This window comes from Suillus subalutaceus (assembly GCF_016647625.1).
Source record: "Suillus subalutaceus strain FC151 chromosome Unknown DFJ58scaffold_187, whole genome shotgun sequence".
NCBI lineage: Eukaryota > Fungi > Basidiomycota > Agaricomycetes > Boletales > Suillaceae > Suillus > Suillus subalutaceus.
In genome coordinates, this window is record NW_024540436.1 from 1 (window position 1) to 21,568 (window position 21,568).

The 21,568-nt window shown below is 48.2% G+C and overlaps 3 protein-coding genes across 3 annotated transcripts; all 3 read left to right on the top strand.

The window, feature by feature from the left end:
- Positions 1-233: 233 nt before the first annotated feature.
- DFJ58DRAFT_846792 (uncharacterized protein) lies at positions 234-1,479 on the top strand (the record flags this gene model as incomplete). The annotated part of the gene is made up of 3 exons (XM_041393360.1): positions 234-270; positions 291-1,193; positions 1,379-1,479. The coding sequence occupies 3 exons, from the start codon at positions 234-236 to the stop codon at positions 1,477-1,479; spliced, it is 1,041 nt and encodes a 346-aa protein (XP_041237220.1).
- Positions 1,480-15,794: 14,315 nt separating this feature from the next.
- On the top strand, positions 15,795-16,752 carry DFJ58DRAFT_669400 (kinase-like domain-containing protein; the record flags this gene model as incomplete). Its single annotated transcript, XM_041382783.1, has 5 exons — positions 15,795-16,019; positions 16,069-16,099; positions 16,159-16,196; positions 16,258-16,482; positions 16,531-16,752. 5 exons carry the CDS (start codon positions 15,795-15,797, stop codon positions 16,750-16,752), a joined length of 741 nt encoding a protein of 246 aa, XP_041237221.1.
- A 2,074-nt stretch (positions 16,753-18,826) lies between these two features.
- On the top strand, positions 18,827-20,845 carry DFJ58DRAFT_864321 (WD40-repeat-containing domain protein; the record flags this gene model as incomplete). Its single annotated transcript, XM_041394126.1, has 5 exons — positions 18,827-19,798; positions 19,849-19,875; positions 19,928-20,008; positions 20,061-20,267; positions 20,324-20,845. The coding sequence occupies 5 exons, from the start codon at positions 18,827-18,829 to the stop codon at positions 20,843-20,845; spliced, it is 1,809 nt and encodes a 602-aa protein (XP_041237222.1).
- Positions 20,846-21,568: the final 723 nt, after the last annotated feature.

Here is a 21,568-nt window from a genome sequence, read left to right on the forward strand (position 1 = left end):
CGGGCAACATGCGGTGCTCAGGGAGCGTCTCCATGATTCAGGCGCCCCTCTCAGAGATAGTGATGCAATCTACAGCTTGCTCATGGGTTTACCTCAGACGGCCATATGGCAACAATTCAAATCCATGCTCGAGCAATGAATGCATGATGAGAACATGACTGCAACTGCTGCCAACCTGTCTACTTTTACCATTGACAGCTGCGTCTCACGTGTTACGGCAGAAGCTGCATGACATGTGCATGCACGAGGCATCCACTCAGCACGACCTGGGTCCGAATATGCTAATGCAGCCACACTGTCTACCACGAATTCGTCAATTAACACAATAACTGGCCTTCATAAGCATAAGCATAACCCCCAGGGCATATTCTGCACCACGCCTGGTTGCAATAAGGGAGACCACGACCATGACCATTGTTATGGCAAGGGTGGCGGGATGGAAGGGCAGGCACCATGGATGTGCAATAAGAAGGAGAAAACTGAGAAGGAAACCGTGTCAGCTGCTATCGCGACCGCACCTACTCCTCCTACCCCTGCTATTGCAGCCATTGTGACATCTGCCACTTTAACCAGTCTCTACACTGATGTCTCCTTCGCGTCCATCGCAGAGATCTCTGATGAAGTGTCGTGTGCCGTTTCTCTCCCTTTCTCAACGATCCTCGACTCGGGGACAACTGTGACGCTCGTCAAGGACCAAAAATTCTTTCATACGTATTCAATGGAAGAATCCATGCCCGTGCACACTGCAAATCACGGGATTTTGGAGACAACTGGTCATGGGACTTGTATAGGATGGATGACGATTGGCAAACACCATTTACGCGTAAAGTTATCTAACTGCTTGCACGCGCCCAACGCAATGCTCAACCTTCTCTCCGTCTCTTGCATGAACGCCAAGGGATGGGATGTCAATTTCAAGTCGAACATGACATGCGAGCTGGGCTATAAAGGAGACCTTCCCGGTGCCATTCCTGCAACTGGCAAGCTATACGCCATCGACCTCGACTTCATTCCCTTCACTGAGTCACCTCCCATCAGCTCATCCACGCCCGAAATCGCTGCGTTCATCCAAGCTCCACTCACACTTGACCTCTGGCATGCACGCCTAGGTCATCTAGGACGGAATGCAGTGTCACGCCTGGACAAGGTCGCGAAGGGCATGACAATCAATTTGGAGTCCCCTCTGTCGACGTGTGAGTCCTGCATCATGGCGAAGCACCCCCATCTCCCATTCCATCCGTCGGAGACTGAGCGCTCATCCAAATTCCTGGAGCTCATTCACTCCGACGTCTGCGGACCTATCCCAGTCATCACGCCTCATTCTAAGCGGTACTTTATCATCTTCCTCAATGATCACACTCACGTGCTCAACCTGCAGCTGCTAGCATCGAAAGATCAGGCATTGAGTGCGTGGACAACTACCCGTGCCAAATGGGAGAACATGTCTGGTCTCCGAGTGAAAGTATTTCGCTCGGATAACAGGGGAGAATTCATTAACGACGCCTTCACCGCGTCGCTTGAATCCGCAGGAATCATACGCCAACAATCAGCCCCGTATGCGCATCAGTAAAATGGGAAAGCGGAATGCATGATGCGAACGATCGAAGGGCGCATGTACGCCATGCTCGACTATGCACGCCTGCCACATGTGTTGTGGGGAGAAGCCGCACTCACAGCAGCATACCTGTTCAACAGGTCCGAATCGTGTGCTCTGCCACCAGGGAAGACCCCATATGAGATGCTCAATGGGGCACAACCCACTCTCACACACTTACGCGTCTTCGGTGCTCGCTGCTTCACTCGAATCCCGATTGAGCTTCAAGAAAAGCTCGGTCCCCGCTCTCGAGAAGCTATCTTCATGGGGTATCCTCATGGTGTGAAGGCCTGGCGTTGCAGGGATGCCGTTACCGGTGCTCTCTTTAATTCGCGGGACATTATCTTCGACGAAGCATTCACTAATCGTCCCTTCCCTGATAGTGATGATGATGACGACAATGGAGTGGTCGCTCCAGACAATGTGCTCTGAGCAATGATCCTGATGAAGTGATGATGTGTCTACTACAGTCTCGTCTCGAATGGTCTCTGTGTGCTGACTAAGCTGCTCAAACCCTCGCAAAAATCAGCCTCTGCAACCCCCTGCGCTAGGGGTGCCCTACCCCAAGTGCCCCGCTTGAAAAAGAACCAGTGGCGACCTCGATGCTCTCCTGCCGTCTACGACTTTGCTCGTTCCATCTCACTTCCTTCTGCTATCCCAATCTCCCTTCTTCGTTCTCCTCATCTTCCTCGACACTGTCGTCCTCTCCTTTGTCTGGGTCATTTTCATCGTCTTCTTCATTGGGTTCTTTGTCCTCCTCTGGTTTGTTCATTTTTTGCGCCAATTCTTCCTCTAATTTCTCCTGTTCTTCGCCTAACTTTGTTCCTTCTCTTGGGATGAATGCTCGTAGACGTCGGGCATGGAACTCTCCCGATATTGCGTCTCCATTGATGGTTTCTATCTTGTACGAGTTGCATAGACGTGCTGTGATACGATGGGGTGCTGACCATTTGGGTACTAGCTTGCGCTTGGCCACAAATGTGTAATCGAGACTGCTGTGGTAGAATTGGATCAGTTGCCCTTGACGGAATATAACCTCACCTGGTTTGCGTTCGAGGACCCTTTTATCAAACGCTGCTTTCCGCTTGAGTGCATGCCTTACTGCTGCATCATACCCATCGAGTTGCTGCTGTGCCACATACACCATGTGCGTGTTTATGTCCGACATGCGTGTGGCTGATGCATTGTTGCTAAGATCCGTGCGTGGGGGTGTTGACAATTTGCCCTAGTAACAGCTCTTTCGGCGAAAATTTCAACACGGGGAGTATGCAGTGGTTGAGTGCAATGATGGTGTCATCCAAATGGTCGGGCCAATTGAGAGGGAGATTATCCCATGTGAGGGTTTCATTGTCCTCTCCTATATTTGGTGCGCACATCCATTTCAGTACGTGAAGGAGAATCTTATTTATGCCCTCTTACTAGACTGTTGATCCATGGTGAGTAAGCTGCCACAATGTGAGTATTACAGGACCACTTAGCGCAAAAATCTTTCACTGCTGTGTTGTTGAAATGTCGACCTCCATCGGACATGAACGTTTCCGATGCGGTGAAGCCCCGGAAGATGTGTCCCAGACTATCTATTGTGCTCTTCGCGGGGTACCGGCCGTTTTGTACTTAAATGCCCACATGTGTTGTGAGAATGTGTCGAGGTACACTCCTACCGTGTGGAATCCCTTGGCTTTAGGTAACGTGAGGTAGTCCCCGACTAAGAGCTCGAATGGGTGACAGCGGGTTATTGGTTCCATTAGAGAATGTAAGTGTGGCATACCGAAGTTCTTGCATTTTGCGCAGTCGCTGATGGCTGTTGGAGTGGGCTGTTCTCTATGAGTGCGCTGGACTCTACAACGAAGTGATGCTGTGCTACTGCTCCCGAGACTCTATCTAACCCTCTAGCTGTGCTCCAAACACCGCCAAACACCTCTGCGACCTGACCTCCTCCCTAGGGGTCCCCTACTCCAAGTGCCCCCCTTTAAAACAGTGACGACCGTGTCGCAACCTCTCGCTTCCTTTACTCCTGGTTGTCTTCTTCATGCTCTCTGCACCTTATTTGGTTTTCTTCGTCTTTTTGCTGGTCTTCTTCGCTCAAGTCCTTGTCTCCTTCTTCTTCATCTCGGTCTTCGTTTTCCTCTTCTTCATCTCGGTCTTCCTCTTCTTGCCTTGTTCGTGCTTCTCTTTCTTTCTGCTCTTTTTCTAACTTTGTGCCTTCTCTTGGGATAAACGCCCTTAGTCTTCTTGCGTGGAACTCTCCTGTTAGTGGTTCTCCTTCTGTGGTCTCCAATCGGTATGAGTTTCGTAACCTCTCCGTGATTCGGTGCGGAGGTGACCATTTTGGCAACAACTTGCGTTTTGCTTCGAGTGTACTATGTGCGCTGCTATAATAAAATTGAATCAGTTGTCCTTTCGTAAAGATCACTTCCCTTGGTGAACGCGATAATACACGTTTGTCGAATGCCGCTTTCCTCTTGACCGCATGTTGTACTGTGGCCTCATATCCATCTAGGCATTGTTGCACCACGTACGCCATATGAATATTGGTGTCTGATATACGTAATGCTGATGTGCTGTTAGCTATGTCTGTTCTTGGAGTATTGATCACTTGTCCTAGTAGAAGTTCTTTTGGCGAGAACTTCAAAGCTGGCAGTATTCGGTAGTTCAAGGCTGTAACTGCTTCTTCTAGGTGCTTTGGCCAGCTCTTTGGCAGACTATCCCATGATATTGCTTCGTATTCGTCTTCACCGAGGTTCGGGGCGCATAGGCGTTTGAGCACGTGCAATAGGATTTTGTTCGTGCCTTCTACAAGTCCGTTGATCCACGGTGAGTAAGCAGCTACAACGTGTGTTTTACATGACCACTTAGCGCAGTATTCCTTGACCTCTGTGTTATTGAAGTGTTTCCCTCCATCGCTCATGAATGTTTCGGATGCCGTGAAGTTCTGGAAAATTTGCGATATACTGTTTATCGTTGTGCGCACTGTACCTGACAACTTATATTTGAAGACCCATACGTGCTGTGAGAACGTGTCAAGGTAGACACCCAGAGTGTGATATCCTCGGGTCTTGGGAAGCGGTCAAATAGTCGCCGACGAGTAGCTCGAAAGGGTGTCTGCATGTTATAGGTTCTAATAGTGAGTGTAGATGCTGTGACCCGAAATTTTTACACTTAGCGCAATTTGCTATAGCTTCCATGATTGATGTGTCAAGTTTGGGGCTACATATTTGATCTGTGAGTGCTATTTTGATAGCGTCTCTTCCCCAGTGTCCTTTCTGCTCATGTTGTATTGTTGCTAGTTGCTTCGCCTCTTCCCGTGTAACGCATTCCATTCTGCTTCGGGCTCGAACTGTTGTTCCTCCGTGTAGTCTCCATAGTTTCCCATTTTCAATCAGGTACTCTGATGCTCGATGGTATGCTCTTTTGTGGTCTCTCAACGGTTTGTCCAAGTTGATCTGTGCTATTGCTTCTATGACTTCTAGGAATACTAATTCATTAGCAAAACGCTCTAGGAGACCTCTTACCGTTTGTTCATCTATCGTCGAGGTTAGTACTAATATGTCATTGATCAGACCTTTCTCCGCTTCCCAATCTTCGCTGACTGTCCAGGTACTTCCGTCTTGTAGTCCTGTGTTTCGCGGCTGTCCTTCCCATTGCCTACTAAGGCCGTCTGCTATAATGTTTAGCTTACCCGGTATGTGGCGTACGTCTATTATGTGATGCGCTAGAATTCCGTCTCTCCATCGAGCGTGTGCTGCATTGAGCTGATCACTTAGCAGTACGTCTCTTAAAGCTTGACAGTCAGTCTCGATTTCTACCGGGAAGCCCCAAACAATATCTGAGAACTTATCCAATCCGAACTTCAGTGCCGCAAACTCTAGTATGAAAGGTTTGTACTTCTGTTCTGTGGTTGATGTCCGTTTTGATGCGAATGCTATAGGCAGCAGGCGTTCTATCCACTTTCCCGAAGGTCTTTGCATGCGTGTTCTTTGCGACAACACCGCTGCTAGTCCTTCTTGGCAGCCGTCGGATGTTACTATGAATGGTGACCCATCATACTTTGGTGCTTGTAGTATAGGGCGCTCTACTAATGCGGCTTTCAGGTCTAAAAATGCTTTAGTATGCTCCGGTGTCCATTGGTTGTCGAGTTTGTGGTTTCTCAGGATACGTCGGTACGTGTTCTTGGTGTATGGGTGCGTTAACGGTGCTTCTTTGACTAAGTTGCGCAGTGGCCCTTCTCTTTTCACATATCCTAGCACCAGATCCCTAAATGACTAGTAGCCCCAAGAATGATTCTAAATTAAGTGCGTCTGCTGGCCATTCCCAGTTTACGATAGCTGTTAACTTCTCAAGGTCCGGTTGAACTCCTCTTGGCCCTACTGTTGCTCCTGCAAATGTCATTTCTGTCATGAAAAGTCGACATTTTGTGGGTAATAAGGATAGTTTCCGGTCCCGACAACGTTGGAAAATGTGTTCTAATTTCCCAAACATCTTGTCGAATGTGTCACCTGCACTTCCTCCATCATCCACGAAAATTTCCATGGTAGTATCTGCTATTAGGTCATGTAGGTGGTTAGCTGTCATTTCGCAAAACGTGGTGGGTGCTCCGGTGAGTCCCATTGGCATACGCTTATACCAGAAATAACCTCGTCCTTCCATGTAGAAAGCTGTATATGGTCTGGACTCTTCCGGGACCTCGACAGCGTAAAATCCGGACGCAAAGTCAAATACTGACACGTACTTGTGTCCACTTAGCCTTAGTTGCTTGGCTCGTATGTCCCCTTGCGGCATTGGCGCTATAATGGTGTGTCTGTTAACTTCATTAAAGTTCTGACAAATTCTCCATTTCTGCAGCTTGTCATTTGTTACTTCTGGGGGTGCTTCTTGGACTTCGCGTTCTGGTAGTGTAAACGCTGGTGGTTGACCGTGTTGTGTGTACTGCTCGTTGACCTTGTGTTGCAGTTCCTCTAACGTGAGTCCACCTTGCTCGTGTGCTTTCTGTGCTAATACTGTGGTGGCGCAGCATTTAACTAGCTCCGCTGGTGCCTTTTCGATTATATCTGCCGCTAACATCTCGTCGATTCTGCTGTGTAGGAACTGAGCTTGCGGTGGCATAAGGGCTCGCTGACGGACACGTAGATTGAATGTGGCGTCCTCTGGTATGTTAAATCAGTGCTGGGCTCCTGGTACTGGAAGGACCTCTGAAAGTGAGCATGCAAATATGTCTGCGTAACTTTCCACTAAGTCTTCGACTCGTTTGCGTTCTTCCTCCGTAAGTGCTTCCCCGTATTGGACTGCCTTCACAATATAGGCTATTCGTTTCGGGTTCTTTGGGTCCGTTACTCTGGTGAAGACCGTTGCTTCCTCCCCGTCTTCTGTTGTGACACAGACCGGGGCATTTGTTCCTAAATTTATTTTTTGGTCAGTGCTTGTTTCTAGATATGCGTTTCGATTTTCTGAATGGACTTCTCTTGCATGGTTGTGCTCTTTCCCCCTTATTACATCTCCTTCTTGACCTTGATTGTAGATTGTCTTTGATCCTCCTTCTCCTGCTATGTGCACTCTGTCTGTTTCGTATTCGTGTATCGCCCGGAATGCGCGTAGTAGCGGTTTCCCAAACAGGAACTTCCATCCGCCTCCGCTATTGAACACCTCGAACTCTCCTTGTGTCTTGATTCCTTCTATCTCTACTTCGCCTCTCCATACTGCTTTGGAGGGGATGATTGTGCCGTTCACCATGCGTAATCGCTTCGTCGATGTTCCCCAGCTTCCTAGTAAGTGTTTTACTTTTTCAAATGCTGTTGTACACATTGCGTTGACCATGGCACCTTCATCGAAAAGTGCCTTGATTCGTATCTCTTCTCCTTGCGCTCCCTTGAATGATACGTTTTGCAGGAATGGTTGACATTTGTGGTAAGTCTCTTCATCGTCCGTCAAATACAACTCAACAACATCATATTGCTTGCTAGAATGAGGCTGCATAGTGACATACTCTGTATGGCTGGCGTTTTCGACGGAGGTATAGTGCTTGTCCTCGTGTGTCTCCTCTTGACATGCGAGGACAGGTTGTTCCTTATCCTGAGGTACTATGTCCATTTGGGTCGTTCGGTTGTCCTCTACACCAATGACCCTTGGCCTTTTCCCTGCTCCACTGCTTCTGGGGCGAAGATCTCCTTGAGCACATAATTGACTTGTAGCGCTGTTGCTCTATTGAATGCTCCGAGCGTTCTAGTGCATATGCCTCGCCAAATCGTTTCGTTCTTTGGCAATTGCGCGTCTGGTGGTAACTGACATGCTGGGCTTATGTGTCCGTGTGCTCCACACCGGAAACACTCTCCTGAACAGATTTGTGCCGTGCCTGGTGTTAGCGGGAATGGTGTGTTCTTGGTGCATCTCGTTCCTTCTCCCCATCTTGCTGCCCACTGTCTTCTCTGCTCATTATAGGTTGCTTGTCCCGCGTCTGTGTCTGCATGGTGCGGTAGTTCATTGATTCGTGCCCATAAGAAGTCTCGTTCTTCTTGTGTGGCATACTGCGCGCTGCTCGTTGTCCCGTCTGAGTTTGGTTGGCCGCTGTGTAGCATACTTGTCTTCTAGCGACCTGTGCTTGCTGTGAGGTAGGGTTTCCTGTTGTCATTCTGGTCTGCGGTGCTGCTAATCCCATTGCTCTTGTAGGGCCGTTCGTTCCGAGTGTTGCTTGCTGCATTTGCAGCCGTAGGACTTCTACTGGGTCGTTCCAGTTGCTCTCTAGACGAGCGATACATGTGTTCTGCTGCCTTTCTACCTCCTTTCTCTCCTTTGCTCGTTTGGCCTTGTCTTGCAGAATGTCTACGTTGATGTTTGCTATTTCCATCAAGAACGTGTTCCAGTCTGGTGGCGCAGGCGTTGTAAGGTCTCGCAGGACTCGAGGGAGTGCGTCTCGGACTTGGTGGATTAAGACTGGTGCGTTTGCTACGCCTGCGTCTTGTACTAATGTTGTGAGCTGATTATGGAAGTGGATATGGGACCAGGTGGTGATTTCGGCTAAGGTGATGCGTTCTCCTACATCTTCGTCTCTCAACCGTAATGCTAATAACTCTCTCTGATACTCCAGTTGGGTCTTTCCTGCTACTGCTATTGCCGGCCATTTTGTCTCAAAGGCTGTTCTGACAGCCGTCCATGTGGTCTTGTGTTGTGCATCAAGGTTCGTCCACCAATGGTCCGCTTGTGATCCTGCTGAGATCAGCGCAGCGAATAATGCGACTTTGATAGCCTCGTCTACAATCTGGTTGACCAGAAAGTATGCTTCTGTGCTCTGTAGAAAGTTCTGCCCATTCTCATTTTCCTTCCCATGAAACAATGCTGGTAACGGGACACCTGTCATTGTGTTCACTGATTTGTTTGGTATGGTTGGGAGGGTGACGGTTGGTGCGAGTTTCTGAGGCTGAAAGCTTGGTAGGATTATTAATGGATCTGGTGCTCCTGGTAAGGATTCTTTGTCATCGTCTTTGTCGTTGTCTGCTAACTGTCGTATGACCTCGTGCTCTGACTCCTCGTGCTCGTATTCTCGTTCTAGTGCTCTTTGGTTGATTTCTGGGGTGTCTAAGGGCAATGAATCTGACGATGTGAAAGTGCTGTCTGAAAGTTCTGGTTTATGGGTTTTTTCTTTATAAAGCGCCCTTTCTTGTCTCTGGGCAGTGGTTTCATCGGGGATGCAGTTTGGCTGTAGTTGGGGGGATTTAGTGAAAAAATGGTTTTTTATACTGAATGAAGGCTATGCTTTGGTGCGTTTTCCTCGTGTTCTGACACGAGGTATGACGTTCTCTGTACTCAGTTTGACTCTTGTTACTCTGGCTCTGCTCTGTGCTCTATGCTCTGCTCTGTGTTCTATGCTCTGCTCTGTGCTCGAAAAAAAGTAAAGGAAAATTGGGACGCTCTCGCTCTGTTCACCAGTTGGAGTGGGCTGTTCTCTATGAGTGGGCTGGACTCTACAACGAAGTGATGCTGTGCTACTGCTCCCGAGACTCTATCTAACCCTCTAGCTGTGCTCCAAACACCGCCAAACACCTCTGCGACCTGACCTCCTCCCTAGGGGTCCCCTACTCCACTGTTAGAATCGATGCATCAAGTTTTGGGCTGTAAATATGGTCTGTTAGCGCAATTTTGATGGCATCTCGTCTCCAATGCCCTCCTTCGCTATGCTGCTTGACTGCTAACTCTTTAGCTTCTGCACATGTAACGCACTCGACTCGACTTCGTGCTCGCACTGCCGTTCCTCCTCGCAATTGCCATAGCTTACCTTCCTTGATTATGTACTGTGAAGATCTGTGTCGTGCCTTCTTGCGGTTCCTTACCTCCTTACCTTGATCAACTTGCAGCATGGCCTCTATTACCTCTAGGAAAACTGGTTCCTCCGTGAAGCATTGCCGTAGGCTCGACATGACAGGATCTTCAACTTCTGTGGATATCTGTAGTAAGTCGTTGATTAGTCCTGACTGCACTTCCCAGTCTTCACTGACAGTCCATTCACTACCATCCAGTAGTCCAACATTTTGTGGATGCCCTTCCTACTGGTGGCTGAGTCCATCGGCGATTATGTTGAGTTTCCTGGGAACGTGCCTTACGTCGACGATGTTGTGTGCAAGGATGCCATCCCTCCATCGTGCGTGTGCGGTGTTGAGTCTGTTACTAATAAGAACATCTTTCAGTGCTTGGCAGTCAGTTTCAACCTCGACTGGAAACCCCCATATAATGTCCGAGAACTTATCCAACAAGAACTTTAATGCTGCGAACTCCAGTAGAAATGGCTTGTAGTTCTGTTCTGTTGAAGATGTGCGCTTTGATGCAAAGGCGATAGGATGCAGTCTTTCCGCCCATTTCCCCAATGGGCTCTTGGTGCATGAACATTGTGAAAGTACTGCAGCAAATCCTTCAGCGCATCCATCTGAGGTAACAACAAAGTTTGACCCGTCGTATTTTGGGGCTTGCAAGATCGGTTTCAAGACTAACACTGCTTTGAGGTCTAGAAAAGCCGTGGTGTGTTTATCTACCCATAGATCCTGCAGCTTGAAGCTCCATAGAATTCGTCGGTAGCTGTTCTTCGTGTATGGGACTGTGAGTGGTGCTGCTTTCACTAAGTAAGCCCTTCTCTCGTTGAATAGCTCTATATAAGGTCCCTAAAGTGACTTGTTAGTCCTAAAAATGATTCTAAATTCAACACATCTGGTGGTTATTCCCAATTGACGATTGCCGTGAGTTTTGCTAAGTCTGGCTGTACACCCTTTGGTCCTATTGTGGCACCTGCGAATGTTGTTTCCGTCATGAATAACCGGCACTTGGTTGGCGAAAGTGACAGGTTGTGTTCCCGACATCGCTGAAAGATGCGCCTGAGTTTTTCCATCATTTCCTCATAGCTGTCTGCTGCACAGGCTCCATCGTCAACAAATAACTCCATGGTTCCGTCCACAATGAAGTTGTGAAGGTGCATGGCCATCATCTCTGCGAATGTTGATGGGGCTCCAGTCAGGCCCATGGGCATCTGTCGGTACCAAAAGTATCCTCGCCCTTCGACGTAGAATGCTGTGTATGGACACGACTCTTCTGGGACTTCGACAGCATAGAATCCGGATGCAAAATCAAAAACTGACATGTACCTGTGTCCACTAAGTCGTAACTGCTTCGCACAGATATCACCTTGTGGCATTGGTGCTATCGTGGTGAGTTTGTTAACTTCATTAAAATTTTGACAAATCCTCCACTTCTGCGGTCCTGCTCCCATATCTGCCTTGTTCGGTCTGTCTTCAACTTCCCGTTCTGGTAGCATGAATGCTGGTGGGTGATCTTGTGCTAAGCACTGCTCGTTTACCGCGCGTTGTAGTTCTTCTAGGGTCATTCCTTCTTGCTCGTGGGCCTTCTTAGCGAGTACTGTGTTGGCACAGCACTTGACCAGTTCCGGGGGTGCATGTTCAATAATACCTCCAACATCTCATCAATCTTGCCGTGTAAGAATTGCAGTTGAGGTGGTGTTAACGGGCGTTGGTGTACCCGTAGATTGAAGGTTGTGCCATCTGGGATGTGGAGTCTGTGTACTGCTCCTGGAACTGGTAAGACTTCCTTCAGTGAGCCCGCAAATATGTCAGCATATTCTCCAACTAATTTCCTTGCGTGTTCTAGTTCTTCTGGGCTGAGATTATTGCTGAACTGGACGCGTTTGGTTATCCAAACTACGCACTGTGGATTGTGTGGGTCCGATAAGCAGGTGAATATTGCTTCGTCATCCCATAAGAATTCGACTGGGATTTCACGTAGAAGTGAGTCGAGTTGGCTTTCTGGTATTGGGTCTCCATCCGCATTGATGCATATCATTATTTCCGGTTCTGGTGCAGGAGCGGTGTCAGCGTCTACTTGATTGCTCTGCGTTGTTTCGCTCATGAGAGGTACTTCCCTCGAGGAGAGTGTTTCACTCCCCCTTTCTGTTGCTTGCTGAACATGTGTTTTCGGCCTTTTCTCCTTATATCATCGTCCTCTGACCCTTCTTGCTGCTACTCGTCCCGCTCGTATGATTGTTTCTTTTCTGTCTTTTCGTCTGCTTGTTCTCTTCCTCGGGTTGCATTCTTGCTGCTTGTGTGCGTTCTCTTCTTTTCCTCGTTCCTCTTTCTTCTCATCGTTCTTTGGTGTTTCGTCCTTAGTTTTCCCATTGGCCTCCTTCGTTGTTCCCGCTCCTTCGACAGGTTTGTTAGTGCAATCTGGTGTCAGGTTCTGCTCTACTTGATTGACTTGCCTCAAGGGGGGATGTTCTCCCCCCTGTGTTGACCCTTGCCCGATAACAACATTTGTTGCTTCGTGGTCCTTCACTTCGGTCATCTTGGTTGTGTGTGCTTCGTGGTTGTGGAGTGTTGTTGTCCCTCTGTTTCCCATTACTCACACTTCATCCTTGTCGTAGTCATGGACAGCTTTGAAAGCTTGCAGTAACGGTTTGCCCAATAGGAATTTCCAGCCGCCTCCACTTCTGAAGACCTCGAATTCGCCTTGCACCGAGACTCCTCCTAGCACAATTTCGCCTCTCCACACTGCTTCTGATGGGATGGTTGTTCCATTGGCCATCCAAAGTCTCTTGCTTGACGGTCCCCAATTCCCTAATCTGTGTTTGATGCGGTCAAACACTGACGTACACATCGCGCTGACCATTGCGCCCTCATCGAATAGAGCTTTGACTCTGTTGGTCTCGCCGTTGGGTCCTGTAAATGAGATGTACTGTAGGAAGGGTCTGCAGGACTGGTTTCCTGGTGCGTTGCTTTTCACCTCCTCCGTCGAATACAAGTCAATGATTTCACATTGTTCTGGCGCTGATACAATGGTAGACTGCGTGCATAACGTGTTTTCAACAGGGCTACTGGGCTGGTCCTCACATGCTGCCTCTGCACATGCGAGGACAGAATGTTCAACTGATTGAGGTAGGGTGTCTAGTTGGGTTGTCTGGCTGTCCTCTAAGCCGACAACCCTTGACCTTTTCCCTGCTCCCATTGCTGTGTATACTCATCCTCGAACACTAGGGCAATTTGTACGGCTTGTCCTTGATTGAAGTTCCCTAACGAGCGAGCCATGATGCTGCGCCAGATTTTCTCCTGCAGGGACAGCTGTGATGCCTCTGGGGTTGGGCATTCTGCTGCGATGTGGCCATGCGCTCCGCACCGGAAGCATTCCCCTGAGCATATCATAGCGCTGCCTGGTCGTAATGGGAATGGAGTTTCTTCTGTGACCCTACCGTCTTGGCCATTCATGGTGAACCATTGTTTCAACTGTTCATCGTAAGCTGCTCTTCCTGCTGCGTTGTCTTGGTGGTGTGGCATCTCCTCAACACGTTTCCTCAGTGTGTCCCATTCTTCTGGGGTCAATGGCTGGTGTTGACGTGTTTGGCGTGGTGTAGGAGATCCTCTGGGGACATAGTGTATACGTGGTGCCATTGTATTGGAGGGTGAATGGGTGTTAGTGTTCGTGGTTGCTGTATTGGTTTGGTTGCTTCCTAAGAAAATAGTTGCCGATGCTTCATATTTTAGATTTCACACAAAACACTGCCAAAATTTGAAGTTATGTACCCATCATTATGTTAGTTTATACTTCAAATATTTTCTTTGCATTTTGTACAGCATATAAACCACTCCTAAATATCGATAACCCCGTAGTGTTAGCATCTGGGACGCATCTGGCACGAATCTAGACATTTGCACCGGGCACTTAACATTACGCCGGACCTGCTTCCGAAATCAGGGCAGTAGACTCGTGATAATTTACTAGATTCTCAAAGTCCCTCTCATCAAATCAGTCACCAAGCGGTCTAGGCCTATCAAGTGCCTACGAGGTTCGAACATGTAAGTAGTCGTTGATTCTAACGAGACATGTATATCTAACTACCAACAGGAGACCGACAATTTCCTCAACGATGCAGGCGCACACCGACATGGTTAGGGCAGCTGCATTCTTTAATGACGGTGAATGGATCATCACTGGTTCAGACGATAAGACTCTGCGGATCTGGGATGTACGGAAGGAAACATTTGTGGAAGAGCCATTCGAGGGACACCAGAGCAGCGTATTGTCAGTCGCCATATCACCTGATGACACACGCATTGCTAGCGGAGGAGCGGACATGACAGTTATCATCTGGAACATCAAGAGCAAGCAGAAGGTACTAGATCCACTGGTGAAGCATACAGACTGGGTTCTATCGGTGTGCTTTTCTCCCGATGGAAAGAGACTCGCCAGTGGTTCGGGTGACTGCACGGTTGTTGTATGGGATGCAGAGACTGGCACAATCCTCGAGACACTCAGTCATCGTGATTGGGTCTGGAATGTAGCTTTCAGCCCAGATGGCCTGAAATTAGCCTCTGGATCGATGTGTACGATATGGGTTTGGAACACTCATACTAACGCTGAGCTTCTTCTCAAGATCGACGCTCATCAATTGTCGGTTCAAAGTGTTGTGTGGTCACCTGATGGTCAACAACTTGTTTCTGCGTCAGAGGACAAAACGGTCAAGTTCTGGAATTCGTTGAATGGAGACCAGATTGGCCCGCCTTGTACCGGCCACATTGACTCGATTCGCTCACTCGCCATCGCTTCTGATGGCTCCTTCATTGCCACTGCATCGCTCAACAACACTGTGCGCCTATGGAGTACAAAGACACACCAACAGATATCACTGGAACTCCAGCACACCGCCTGGGCTTTATGTGTTGCCATTTCCCCCAATAGAACACTGCTTGCAAGCGGAGATTATGACGGAAAGGTTTTTCTCTGGCCCATCAGAAGGATTCTCGAGCAACACAAAGTGCAGGAGAGGCTAAACGAGAGAGACGACCACATGCAACAGCGTCTCATTGTTGTTAGCATTCATTTCCTCCTTGTCTTGCATTGCACCTCAGACATTCATCATATCAGGATACTTATCTACCTCCTTCCGAATCAAATGTATGTATTTCTTCTTCAGTACAAGTTAGCACTGCATGGTTGACATACCATCACTGTGCGCAGGTTCATATTCCAGAGGGTCCTAACAGTTTCTCGGCGAACACATTCTTTGATGTTGGCCATCTCCCTCGCATCTTTCCATATTGGTTCTCACTCAGGTTCTCGCCCAGACGCCTGAAACGCCACCCGAGACCAAAGAAGTAGAGGACCCAAGGAGACACCAAGACGAAGAGAGCGACGAGGATGTTGACCCACTTGATGTGAGCCCTGTCTAGGCTCGTTTTCCCATTCTCGTTTCTAGGGTGCCAAATCAATCGCAGATAGTTGATATTATTTTCACCTCTAGACAGTGAGTTTACTGCGAGATCGGTGCGAAAATCATCTCTGACTACTCACCTCCTTTTACAGAAACAAGGATGTGATGCTCTGCAGCTGCCATTTGCGCCAGATGTAAGTATCTCTACTACTTACTGTCACGACTATAGTTAGTCACTTTCAGTCCCATTCATCAGTTTCCCCTGCGATGCTCCAAGACCTCACAGAGTCTATTACCAAGACTGGAGACTATCCTGTTGCCCGTGGCGGATTTGGAGAGATATGGAAATGTACTTATCAAACGGATCGGGGACCGATCGCGGTTCGTGCAATATTGTTTCTACCTACTTGTGCGAAGTTGACAATACGGCAGGTTGCAGTGAAATCATTGCTTGTGTACGCCTCTGATCAACTTGGGGAAGCGATGGAAAAAAAGACCAAAGTGGGTACATTGATGAAAGTCTGTTTATTAATTACGCCAACTGTTTTACAGAGGATACGCCGTGAAATAAGAATCTGCGCAAGACTCAAACATCACAATATTCTGTCTGTGTATGGCTACACATACGGCTTTGGCTTGTTCATGGCAATAGTCAGCCCCTGGGCAGAGAATGGTAATCTGACAACCTATTTGGAGCGGGAAGATGCTCACCTCACCATGGTCAGACGATTCCAGATTGTAAGTCTTGTGATATACATCGTAGATGACTGACTAGCAGCGATTATAGCTCCGAGATATTACTGAAGGCCTGCACTACCGTTCGTACTAGACTTGAGTGTCGATTCTTCCAGCTAGATCCATAATTCTTCTTTGACAGTTCATACGAACAACGTCATTCACGGCGACTTAACTGGCGTAAGTTGGGCGCTCTTCGATGATTTCACGTTGATTCAGATATTGATATTATGACATCCAGCCGAATGTGCTTATTCATGGCGATGGCACAGCTTGCCTCGCTGACTTCGGTCTGTCCCTTGTGTACTCTGAAGTCTTGAGCGTCTCTCTGGCTTCCTGGACCTCGACTTTCCACGGAAACTTTCGGTGGCTGGCTCCAGAGCTACTTGGAGAGCCGGACGATGAATTTCCAATACGACCAAGCACGTGCAGTGATGTCTATTCTTTTGGCGGTATCATGCTACAGGTACATCTCGGAAATTTTCACCCTCCCCACTGATATAGTTAGTTTTAGGTCCTGACCTGCAGACCTCCCTACTATTATCTAAGTGAAGCTGCGGTCATTCAACGCATAGGCAATGGTGTCAAGCCTTTGCGATCACGTTATCCTGCATTCTCTGACAAATACTGGAATTTCATTGAGGAATGTTGGTCAGATGCACCTCAGGATCGTCCGTTGGTCGAGAGAGTTGCCAGGGTGATTGGGTATGAACAGGACTTGCTATCCCACTCTTGACTTGTCTTCTATGGCGTAATATGTTGAGGGTAAGATCCTGAATGTGCATCACACTTCCTAGTATAACATCATCATAGATTTGCAGAGACGCCTAGTATGTTCGCTGTGTATGACGTGTAGTGGCAAATAGGTATGAACAGGACTTGCTATCCCACTCTTGACTTGTCTTCTATGGCGTAATATGTTGAGGGTAAGATCCTGAATGTGCATCACACTTCCTAGTATAACATCATCATAGATTTGCAGAGACGCCTAGTATGTTCGCTGTGTATGACGTGTAGTGGCAAATAATATATTGATCGAAACCATTCTCTTCCGACTCCCGCCCAAACGTCCATGGCAGGACAACATCAGAAGGAAACAAGGTTGAAAGATCTGTTCGTTCCGAAGGAAGAAGACGACGGTGGGATTCATTATGTCCATCTCATTTTGCATAGCGTCCACGCAACGGAATTGTAGAAAACACATGTAGGTAGCCTGTCCGAGACAAGTTTTTAGGCTTTGGGTTGCAGTTGACGTGCTTTTTGCTTCTCCTTGTCTGACGACGACCGGAAGGGATTGAAAAACATATTGGCACTAGGCAAGGGAGTCGATGGAGGGCTCTTTGCTTAACGTTATCAAAGTGAAAAAAAAAGGAAAGAAAATCAACAGCTTCTTTCTGGGGTGGCTTAGTACCGCGGTGTTGAGCGGAATGTGGCACTGGTCTCACCAGACATGCCAGAATGCGATATATCCGGGTGCTGACTTCACCATTTACTTGCCGCAGAGAGTTTAAAGCAATTGATTTAACCTGAACAGCGCCCGAACAGGTATTAAACCAAGCAAAGGTACAAACCGAGAGAGTGAATTTTGAAGAGCAACCCTTCCATGTACTTGAAACGCAGCGCCGCCAACTGCGAAGATCTCCTCACGTGTAAAATGTCGAAGCTCCAAGCAGGTGATGACGCTGCGCCTCCAATTTTAGGCAATGTCATGAAGGAAAGGAACAATTCTGGGATAACATTAGCAACGAGCAGCCGAAAAATCCAAGGTATGAACCTTGGGCTTTCCATATTGACTGACTTGAATGCGAAAATGCACGGATGTAGTCTCACAGCGGATAGATCATTATTTTCGGGATATAGCCACTCGAGTCTGCTGGAGAGGAATAAATATAGCTGCTGATTGCTTCTGCACAGGGACTAAAGGAATAACTGCATTCAGTTTGACTCGAACACTACTCCTTCCCGGGATTCAGCCTGACGGCCTTGGTTGGCTGCGATTCAGTATATTTTACCCTCCACTTGAGTGACCTGGACGTCTTGCTGGATGCAGGAGGTTCGGGCGGTACTATTCGGACGACCACCCTTGACATGCATGATCACTCACCTATCAGCTTATCATACCTTCTCATACTCAGTCAAAATGACCTCGTTGGGAACGTCCGGTGTATGCTGAAGTTCGAACATAGGTCGGGAGAAACGTGCGGAGTGAGGAGGGAGCGCAGGATGCTGTCAAATGATTGTCATAACCATCAATATGGATCTTATGTATAGGAAGACGCGCATAGCGCCGGTCGCAAACATTAGCGCTTTGTCTACACAGCAAGTTCATTTCTGTGAAGCGAATACGAGGATAACGCATGGGATACAGCTTTAGAAGTGGAATGGAATAACCGCCCAAATTCCTCAACTCCCAACCAGACATCCATTGATCTCTGTTGATCGACTCGTCTGAAAGGTACTTCCAGTGAGTGGATCTCTAGGCTCATCTGTCAGTAAAAGCTGACGACTTGTTTACCAGCGACTTCGGATATCCATAAAGATCTCTTGCGCATTCTCGAATTTCGCAGCACCTGCATATGTTATCCGTCTTGTTGGTGAGGACTGAATTCAGTGAGCATATTGTCTCATAAGCAATGGCTTGTGTGGTTCTGATAAGTATCAAATTGAAGGGGCAAAAGATAGGCCCCTGGACGCATCCACCAGCAACCATTGCCGTTGCCACAAAACGTGGTCGGTTTCCAAGATCCCGGCAGGCTTCTCTCGTATATACAGTCCGCAATCTGCCATAGTTGAGCCTCCGAGCACTAACTATGTCTTCATCCACCAGTAAGATGGCAGCGATCACGCCGCGCCAGACGATTCGAGGTCATACCAAGTGGGTGAATGGTGTTGTACACTTGCCTGGCAAACGACACATCGTCACATGTTCGTGGGACAGCTCACTCCGACTATGGGACCTAGAGAGCGGTGCACAGATAGGTGAAGACTGGTGGGACGGGGAAAACACAATGTGGTCTATGGCATTGTCTCCAAATGGTCAGACAATTGCAAGTGCAGGCGGTGATTACGATGTGAGGCTGTGGGACGTCAAGACGAGGAAGGTCATTTCGAAATGGACCGGACACACCCATGTTGTGCGCGCATTGTGCTGGAGTGCAAATGGTGAGCGAATAGCGAGTGGATCCTGGGATGGTATGGCAAGAGTCAGGGATGTCAACAGCGGCAAAACTGTCCTGACAATCAAAACCGGGCACACATGGGTGTATGCGGTGATGTACTCGCCTGACTCGTCAAAACTTGCGACGGGCGGAGACAAATCTATTAAAGAGGACACAGCTGTAAAAATCTGGGATGCGGAGACGGGCGAGCGTCTTAACACACTCAAACACGACATCACAGTTTGCAGCTTGGCATGGACGTCGGATGGGAAGAAGCTTATCTCCGGTTCATATGGCCCGATTAGGATATTCGACACTGCCACTTGGCAGCAGATCGCCACCCTTGAAGGTCACGAGCACTATGTCTCCGCCATCTCCTTATCTCGGAACAACCGCTTCCTTGCAAGTACATCAATCGATAAAACAGCGCGTCTATGGAATCTCGACGCCAACCTCCAAGTCGGACCACCTCTCCAGCACGAGCAGGATTTGCCTTCTGTAGCCCTTTCCTCTGATGGAAAGGTGCTAATCACTGGTTGTGGAAACAATAACGCGTATATATGGGATGTTCACGCCATCCTCAAAAAAGCTGGCCTTGAAGACCTCCTCCCGTCTATTCCTAATGTAAATCTCATGGTCCTTGGGTAAAAAATACACTAACATCCCACTCGCAGGTCCCGATTCGAATGTCGTTAATGAATGTACGTGACTTATTCCTCAATCTTTTCAGCCACCTCAAGGTTATCGCTCTAGAACGATGCTACACGACGTCCACCTATTCAAGCCCGTCAAATACCACAAGCATTTTTCGACGGGGTACAAAATAGTGCCCAGGTGAGTTATCTGTATTTTTGACCAGTTCTTGTTCTTACCTCTGTACTTTCAGTCCTCTGCAACACGCGGTACCCATCCTCGTTCTCCTGCACAACACCCTCACAGTACTCTGGCATCCCTTCTAGAACGCTTTTCATCGCTCTTCCGCCACTCTCGCTTTGATACCGATGGAGCAATTGAACTCCAGCAACGCCCAACGCAGTCCATATTCTCTCGTAGTCCTCCTATTGTTGAAGTCTCTGCAGTACGGGACAAAAAAGTATGTTTTTCTTCTGAAGTATATCTAATTGCCGTGGTTTAACGATTTCTTGTCAGCCACTGTTTGTTGCTCGCCGGCCAATACATGACAAGGAAAAACGAGCACAACAACAGCAAACTCAATCGCACAACCAAGCCGAGGTGTTATCATCAGAAACTCAACCCTCCGATGCCTCGACCGCCGGCACACCTCCTACTCCAGGTACTACCGCACTACGTGCAAGACCTGCGCATTCGCGACTCGTACGATTGTTGTCTCATCTCGTGCTTTTTCTCTGCTGCGCATCCCCTCAACATGCCGGTGGCAATGTACAACCAACACAGCTGCAGGAAAGTCAATCGCAAGGCCATGCTACATCGCCACAAACACAGCACCAGCAAGGTCAATCACAAGGTCAACCCCAGGCTCAGGCGTCATCATCGCAGACTCGGCCTGCCACCCCCTCCACGTCCGCAACACCTACTGCTATTGATGCCCGTACTACCGCAGCAAGGAAGCAACCACGCCCCCTTCCATTGCGGACCCGTTTCATTCTTTTTCTCTGTTGTGCATCTCCCCCGTATGCAGATGGGCGCTAACACTACAGCATATGGACACCTATCTCATCTTTGAATCTGGTTCTTTTTTCTAATCTCTTTGTTCACGCCGAGAATCTGCATATTTGATTTCACCACTTCCTTGATCTCAGGTTGGTTTCAATGCTATGTCGTCAAGCCTCATTTTATTGCACATTTCGTGCGCAAGTCATCCCATCTTGGTGGTGTGTCTAGATAGCCCAAAATGTTTCATATCATGTAGGATTCACCTTTCTTCGTTGGCTGCTTTTCTTTGCAGTTTCGTTTTGGACGCTAACGGAAGCGTGAACAGTCAATATTAATATTGTATCGAGCCGACACGGAGATCACCTGGCCATAGTCTCAACCATTCTCATGTACACGCTCATCGATGGCTTTCTCCCTCCTCTCACCAAACATGTAGACATGCGAGTAACAATCACTTTCACTCAGCCTTTTTGTCGAAGCCTTAATTAAGCTTACTTACCTTTAAATTTGACTTGAGCGTTCCAACCTTAGAATATTTCTGACGCTAAGCGCTGAGGTCCAAGAAATATTAAGCTTCATTGCTAGAGTTTGGAGGATCAAGAGTGATGTGAGCACTATCGTGTATACACCGTCAGCCGAGACTCGCCGTCTAGGACAACTGCTGCGAAGCTGATGTATGACCGGGGTAGAACATAAACAAATTCACCATGCGTCATCGTTCCGGGCTTCCCATACCGATTGACTCGACTGCAAAAATAC